This window comes from Amborella trichopoda, chromosome 6 (assembly GCF_054954075.1).
Source record: "Amborella trichopoda isolate Santa Cruz 75 chromosome 6, AtrichopodaSantaCruz75HAP2 v2.0, whole genome shotgun sequence".
NCBI lineage: Eukaryota > Viridiplantae > Streptophyta > Magnoliopsida > Amborellales > Amborellaceae > Amborella > Amborella trichopoda.
In genome coordinates, this window is record NC_142341.1 from 1152292 (window position 1) to 1160996 (window position 8705).

Sequence of the window (8705 nt, forward strand, 5' to 3'; positions counted from 1 at the left end):
AATTATTATGCAAATAAAATATGTAGTAAATCCTAAAATTATAAGCCACAAAAAAAAAAAAAAATGCATGCAATTGATATAACAACTTTTACTTGAATAGTTGTTGTGTGCATAACAATTTTCAATAATCCAATAAAATTATGCACTCATTTTCAACAATAAAATATAGAAGAAAGAAAGGTGCAGCCAACTGATTTTCAACAATTATGTGTGTCTTTATCTTTTTCTCTCTAAAATTTCAGCAACTTTTTATTTATTTATTTTTATTTTTATTTTTATAACCATTAACAACGATTTCTATTGAAAAAGTTCACCTCAAAAAAAATATTGGCTACACAGCGGCACAAAAAAAAAAAAAAAAATCAGCATTAAAAAAAATGTTACCTTGATGATGAGCAAGAAATAAAGGCCAAAGAGAGAATAAAAAATATGTGATTTGTTTCTCTCTACCTTTCAATAGAAATCTCCTATTTACAAAGTGTGTATATCAAAAGTGCATATGGTTTAAATCAAAGTGTATCTACTTTTGTTGCTTTAACAAAGTACGCCTATTAACTTGCAAAGGTATAATAATTTATGAGAGAAAATAGCAACAGATTGATATCAAAGGATTTCAGGTAATTTTTACAACAATAAGATAAACCCAACAATGGAACAATTATCTTAGAGAAAATAGCGAATAAATAATAATTGACTCACCGCTTATGAAATCAACTTTTTCAGAGATGACAAATTTCAATAGAGTAAATAGAGAATTGAAAAAAAATCAATTAAAAGAGCTATTGTTCAATAAAATACAAACTCACATGAAATCAAATAATCGATTTCGATCTTGTGACCTGTGGGTTATGAGCAAAAATTAAATAAAAAATAAATAAATGAATAATGGAACCTAGAAACGGTAGGTTACGAGCCCACCACACTTCCACAACTCGCTCTGATACCAATGTTGAAAAACTTAAGGGAAGAGATGGACCCACTCCTATCATTAGGGCCAGTGTCGTGAGAATATTGATCGCAAAGATCATGCTGTTACCAGAAATGTGTGATCAGACTTTTACCAAAAATGTGAGAACTCTGAAAATTTATGTGTACCTCTATGGCCATGAAACCCTTTTTAAAAAGGATGAAGGAGGTCATTCTCCAATAATCGGCTTCTTCTTGAAATCGGAGGGGGCGTTCTCCAACGTTCGGCTTCCTCCTGAAATCTTTGAGAAAACGTAGCTCTGTAATCTTGGGAAGTGGGTGGTTACTTTCTAGCATTAGATAACGATATTTTCTCTCTCTAATAAGCCCCCCTTTTGGAGTGATAAGCGTTAAATGATAAGAGAGAGAAATATTACACGTTTAAACGCTCCATGGCCACACACATATCAATATCTCTCACTTGGCTATGAGGGCGAGATATATTGAAATATCATAAAATCTTTATCACTTAATGAATTTAACATTTATGTGTCTATTTTTGTCATTTTAAATTTTTAGATAATACCTAACAGTTCAAAAAACAAAAAAATTTACACATAAATGTTAAATTCATTAAATGATAAAGACTTTATACTATTTTAATATATCCGGCCCTCATAACCACATGAGAGATGTTGGTACGTGTGTAGCCATGAGGCCTTTAAACGTATAATATTTCTCTCTCTTATAATTTAATGCTTATCACTAAAAAAGAAGTTCTTAGATAGAGAAAGTACCGTTATTTAACGGCTAGAAAGTGACCACCCACTTTCCAAGATTATAGGATTACAAGGTCACGTTTCTTCAGAGATTCAGGAGGGAGCTGAATGTTGAAGAACGCCCCCTCCATCCCTCCATCGCTCTTTAAGAAGGGTTTCATGGCCATGGAGAGTTACAAAAAAATTTACAGAGTTCTCACAATTCAGATAAAAGCCTGATCTTTACGATCGATAGTCTCACGACACTGCCCCTAATCCTAAAAATGGGTCCATCTCTGCCCTCAAGTTTTTCAACACTGAAAGCATTGAAGTCCCCAAATCCATGCTCCACAACTTCTACCCTCCTCCCCTTGCCCACCTTTCCCTCTAAAAGCATTCAAGTCCCAAAATCCTTGCTCCACAACTTCAACCAAGTGTTCATGTTGCACCACCACACTCATTCCTCGGTGTTCATGTTGCATTTTGTGATGTATATCTGGTATATCACTTCACCAACCACATATAAATGGAACGAATATAATTTCTAATTATATGCACATTAGAAATCTATTGCTTTATAATCAAATATTCGTCGTATAAGCGTGTCTTCCTATATCTTGGTTTGAGTCCAGCACATCTAACACTTAAAGACATGCACCGGACTCAAACAGCCGTGTCCATGCCCAGGTAACATTGCTATACACAATGTATAATTGTCTATGGTGTGTATAGTACTGGCCAATCCCCACCGTCCTCTTTAGCATAAGGTTGAGATGATCCCTTTCTCCACTAAAACCCCATCATTGTTCCTCCCAAGCTCCACAAGCTCAACCATACACCTACAGTGCTCCAAAGTGGGCACAATTCCATACACACTGTACATAGAATCAAAGTATACACCACCTTCTTCTACCAGCCCCATGTTAACACAAGCACACAACACACCCACAAATGTAATGTCATCAGGCCTCACTTTCCCTTTCTCCATCGCTCCAAAAACATTGAGCGCCTCTTTGCCCTTTCCATGCACCCCCAAGCTGGTGATCATCGAGTTCCATGTTGCGACGCTTCTCTCGCTCATCCCATCAAACACATTTTTCGCATCATTAATGCTGCCACAATTGCTATACATATCTATAAGAGCTGTGCCTAAATAAACCGATAACTCGAACCCGCTCTTTGCCATAAACTCATGAACCCACCTCCCCAATCTCAAGCTATTAAGGCTCGTACAGACAAGGAGAAGGCTAACAATCGTGAACTCATTTGGTCTCACATTGGCTCTTAGCATTAAGATGAATAATTCTAAGGCTTCGTGGGGCTGGTTATTACGCACATAGCCATGGATCATGGCCGTCCACGAAACTACATTTCTCTCGGGCATTTCATCGAACACTCTGCGGGCAGAGGCCATATCACCATGAGAGACCAGCCCAGCAACCATGGTAGTCCATGAAACTACACTTTTCACAGACATTTTATCAAACAATTTGTGGGCCAAAGTTTTCTCATTGCATTTCATGTACAACTCCATTAGGGTGTTTTGTAAGAAGATATCAGGAACCATACCAGCTTTAATGGCTCGGCCATGAACCTCTTTGCCCTTTTCAAGAGAAGAGAAGGCGACGCAGGCCTTGATAACAAATGGGTAGGTGAATTTGTCGGGTAAAAAGCCATGAATAACCATCAGATTGTACATGAGAATAGCTTCTTCTGGATAATTTGATTTGATATAGGCCCTTATCATGGTGTTCCATGTAAAGGTTAATGGGTTTTCTATTTGGTTGAAAACCAAGGTTGCATGATCTATTTTTTGGTGAATTGAGCACAGGTTGATGAGCTTTGTTATGAGGATGTAATCTCGGTGGAGGCCTGTTCTGAAGAGGTGGGCATGGATTTGGAGGAGATGGTTTGGGGTTGAGCATTTTTGGAGGAGAGAGAGAGCTTGGTAGTGAGAGAAACTGGGGTTCGAGCTTTGAGGAGAGAGAAAATGGTCGTGAGAGAAAGTGGGGATTGAAGGGGGTTTCACAGTGCAGCACAACATTTTGATGGAGGCTTTTTGGCGGGAACAGTGATGGGCCTAACCGCTCAAAATGAAGGTGTCCTTCTTCTCTCTAAAAGTGCTATCTCTCCCCATCCATGGACTGGCTACACAAGTCCTCGATTTTCAATGGTCACGTACTCACATGGATTAATCTCTGTTCCACTCCCACACCAACCATGGAATGCACGGTTAATTGGTTTGCAAACCCTAGGGGTGGCAATGGGCCCGGACTTGAGGGTAGACCTGAACCAGGTCTGGTTATGGGTTTAAAAATTGGATCCGACGGGTCTAGTCCGAGTCCAAATTTTGGATCTTATTACTACTCGGACCTCGGATCGGTCAAGTCCAGCTTTGGGTCTAGGTCTGATGTTATTTTTTCAGTCTCAATATATTTAAATATAGTTAAACATATAGATATTTTGATTTTTGGTTTGGATTCGAATCTGATTCCCATATCATTTTTTCGAGTCCAAGTCAGGTCTAGTCGGACCCAGACCCAACCCGACCTGTTGTCACCCTTAAATAGGAAACCACATGTTCTCTCTCTTACTTTTTCTGCCTAAAAATAGGGTTGGGGTTGGGATCGTGACGGTAGTACCACTTGTGCTTCAACTAAGATTTAGGCTTCCCTTTTCACCTTACGTATTAAAAAATTACTAATGATTTAAACAACGGGTAGGGGCTAATCAATCACTAACGATTTAAACAACAGGTAGGGGCTCATCAATCACTAACGATTTAGCCAAAAAAAACAAAAAAAATCTCTATGATGAATTTGATTTGGCTTCCCCCTTGGCATTAAAAAGAACGCTTCATGAAACCGATATCAAATCCCCCCCCCCCCCCTCTCCACCCTATTTAATTTTCCTATTGTGATTGCATACAATGAGACCATTTACCTTTTATTTTTATACAAGGTGGTCTCAATTACTTACAACTATTCGATGTGAAATTTGATAATTTCGATGTGCTACAAAGTTTGAATTTATTTTGAAGTTTGAGCTTGGTCAATAGAATAATTGCAGCTACCCAATTTTACATCCAATGGTCAAGACTAACGTGATCGCCTAATACCAAAGGTAAATGGTCTCATTTTATACTTTTCTTTTCTTATTAAGTTGGTTTTTGTTCTTGTCATCTTGAATTAGTATTTAAGAACCTATCGGCCGGGTAGATCAGCCCCTATGAATCCTCATAAAATAGATCCTTTTTTTTGGAATAGTGCATATTGTAATGTATTTTTTGCGCTGTCAATTTTCAAGTTTTGATAGATCTGCTCGATCTACATTATTTTTTAAGCTTTAAATTTTATACTTAGAGAGAAAATATATTTTAAGGCTATCACAAATATTTCCAGCATTGAAACCACATTTATCGACACTATTTAAAGGTACGATTTACTTTGATTGTTTAGAGCCTCGGCTTTATACAAATTGCACCCTTTTTTTTTTCTTTTTTTCTTTTACTATTATTTTATTTATATTGTCCAAGGCCCCGGTGTTCAAAACAAAACTAGGGCAGGTCCTCTCTGGTTGATTCTTGTTTCAGAGGTTTATTGCAGTTCCTTAATGAAAATAGGTGATGATATTTGCCTGAATAGTAGACAGGTATATATAAACCAGAGAGTACTCTAAGATTCACTTGATAGAGGTAGTGATAGAGAAAAGAGAATGCTCAAGATTTGGAGCCATAGACTTTCATAAAAGTATCCGTTTTTGTTATTGATTCCTTGAGTTTCAATGGATTTTTATCCATTTTCTGTGTTCTCGTTTGCAATGTTCTTGCCAGTGACTTGAAATGATTGAGAGTGGTTGTATTTGTGCACAATAATCTAATAAGGTATTATACCGCACAGAGCGGCAAAATTAGAAAATAAACCTCCATGTAAAAATTGCCAAAAAAAATTGGACCTCCACATAATTCCGTGTTTTATTTATCTCACGGATGTAATTTTTCCCACAGACAAACACCAGATATGGCGCAGTTCAATTTTTTAGAGCTGCATCGCTCTTAGAGGTGACAATAATATGTTGCTAAATATCAAATTGAGGACCAAATTGAAGTAAACAAAGTAGAAAAATATTGAACCTGGGTGTAAAATTGGGAAAATATGGATCATAAAATAAATATGCCTTTGTTTCCCGGTATGTACATAAAATTTCCTTTTAATTTTTTTTCCAAAGTCTAAGCGCAATTCAGAGTACAACCCAACTGCCCTATTAGACATTTGTTGGTTAGGGGTAATTTTGATCTTCTCATATTCAAGACAAACGGTCTTATTGTATACTTTCCCTTTTTTTTATATTAGTGCGTAGTTTATGGACCCGGTTTTTCCCTTTCTTTTATATTCGTGTGTAGTTTATGGATCCAGTTTTTATGTGGCCAAGCCCGCATATGTAGAAATGTGGGTCTCTTAATAAACTTATTTTTTAGATGGATTTTAAGACTTAATTTTTAAAGACATGTAATCTCTAACATGCAAATCATGAATATGAAAAATTAAATAAATTTAAAAAAACTAAAAATAATAATCTAGTAATAAAACATTTGGACCATTAGTATTCATTATTTTTAGATGAAACACCTACTTGCATCTATCTTTAAGAGAGATGTTTTACACTTTTTGGATCGCATGTATAGAAATGCAGTCTAGCCCCCATGGAACAATTTTCCGTAGTTTATATAAGACGTCAAATATAAACAATCAAAGTAAGTCACATTTCTAAAATTAGCTGGAAGATACACTTGTGGTGTCGAAAAGGTCAAAACAATAGTAATTGTGATGATCTAAAAATCTATCCTTTTTCTAAAATAGGAAGTTGGAAGCTCCCAAATAAATAAAGATCGAAAATATTTAAATTGTAAAATGTATTATTTTTACAATTTAAAATTCCTTTTTTATATCCTTTTGTGAAACGAGTCAAGAACGCATGAGATCAGCCATGAGATCTCCCGTGGGAGGGGCATCTTTCACAAGTGGAGGCAACAATGACACCTGCAATGAGTCCACGTCAGCCTTAGAAGACCGAGTCTTTTGTGGGGACCACATTACAGACGTTATCCAACCAAGGCTTTGTTGCCACGTGTCCAGTGGAAACAATCACCCTCGCGCGTGGATCGCCTAAGCCGAGGGCCTTTTCGTCGTCTATCCCTTATTTTATTGGACCTTTTTCAATTCAATTATGCTAAAAGATTTCGTGCTCCACACGGAATCATACTGTTCACTTAAATATAATGGCCAATTTCTCATTCGCCTACTTGCTATTACCACCCAAAACAAGGGTGTTAACACAATTTTGCCCTCCTCTCTCCCTTATGTTCGCTTTTTCTACCATTGGGACAATAAAAATGGGTAAAAATGAAGGCCTACTTTTTTCGGGTGTGGTTTGTGTAAGGCTAAGGTCGGCTTAAAAATTTATTTTCATACCTACTTGTAGAATTTAAAGTTTTGAAAATATTATAGATCCAGTAGATCTATGAACACTTGGAAATTAAATGGTTCGAAAATGCATCGCAAGACACACTATTTTCAATACTTGAAATCCATTTATTCTCATATATATACATCTTGAGTTCAAGATGATCAATTTGAAAATTTTTGGGCATCCAAACAACTTCTTTTAGTGAATTTTTTGGGTGACCCCTAATTTGATTGTTTAGGGCTTCGCCCTTATATAAACTTCTTCTTTTCGGGGGTACAAATGTTGCCCTATGTATTTAATAAATTTTTAATTTGTCTCTACTCTCCACTTGGTTTTCATTACGATATGGTCCTCGAGTCGCCTCGAACATGGATGGCGCCCTTTTGCACTTTTCTAAGGTCCCAAAATTATTTCACCTCAAAATAAAAATAACCGATTACTAAGGGACCATGGAACTTAAAGAGAGAATATCAAACCACTAAAAGATTTAAAATCGATGAGACAGCTACATCAACCAATTTATTGACAAAGTTGGGTTATTTTTTAAAATCAATTTGGGAAGGTATCATTCGCTATTTTTTTCGCAAGTATTATGTCATATGTTTGAAACTTAGAACAAGTGATGACTTAGCCAATAATTAACCTATTATTATTTTCCATATATCATAACCAAAATATGATTTTTCCCCTAAAAAATGTGTGGTTCCCTATTTGTAATAAGACATGAATGTTTTGGCTCAAATGACTTAAGTAAAGGTAAATTAGTAAAGAAAAAAGTTTATACAAGGTTGCAACCATATATTATATAAAATAATGTGCACCTCAAAATTCAGTAGTGTTCCAAAGTTGGAAACCTTCCGATAATTAATCATATCAAGCTCAAGATGTATGGAATTATAGATATTGAAAATAATAATAATATTGAGTAATAAAAATATTGCATCTTATAACAATCTATCTGATCGTTTATTTTCAAGATTTTCAAGTTTATAGATTTGTTTGATCTACACAATTTTTGAAATTTAAAATTTTATTTTCCAAATCCATAATTATATGTTCCAACAAATTTAGAGATGTACCTGTATGGTACAAGATGGGCATCTTATGCAAACCTCACATACTAGAAAAATGCTTAATAACTGCCCCTATGAAATTTTGAACAAAATACATGTTCTAGTTTTGAAAGTATGAACAAGCAAGTACATTGATATTATTTTGCTCTCGGTGATTTAGTTGCCGATAAAAATACTTTTGCTTGTTGAGGGTTACACGCATAGAACATAGATAGTTGGACAATCTTAGTAAAAGTTATTGAAGACGTACCCAAATGAAGATAATTTCAACTTAACCACTTTGTAGATAAAATTTCAATTTAAGCATCTTTTTTTAATTTAAGCATCCTTTTTTTGCGATGGCTTACGGTTTTAATGATATTTAACCGTAAATAGTAATTGTCTTCGTGTCTGGTCAACTTGGGGAGAGAGAACTCGTTATATGGCGATACGAAGAAACGGTGTTTCGATAATTTATTTGTATTTAATTTAGAGACCATTCTCTCTCTCTCTCTCTAAACAC

The 8705-nt window shown here is 35.6% G+C and overlaps 1 protein-coding gene across 1 annotated transcript; it reads right to left on the reverse strand.

The window, feature by feature from the left end:
* Positions 1-1689: 1689 nt before the first annotated feature.
* On the reverse strand, positions 1690-4257 carry LOC18434590 (Tetratricopeptide repeat (TPR)-like superfamily protein). The gene has a single exon (XM_006844658.4). It carries the CDS (start codon positions 3706-3708, stop codon positions 2422-2424), a length of 1287 nt encoding a protein of 428 aa, XP_006844721.2. The 5' UTR covers positions 3709-4257; the 3' UTR covers positions 1690-2421.
* Positions 4258-8705: the final 4448 nt, after the last annotated feature.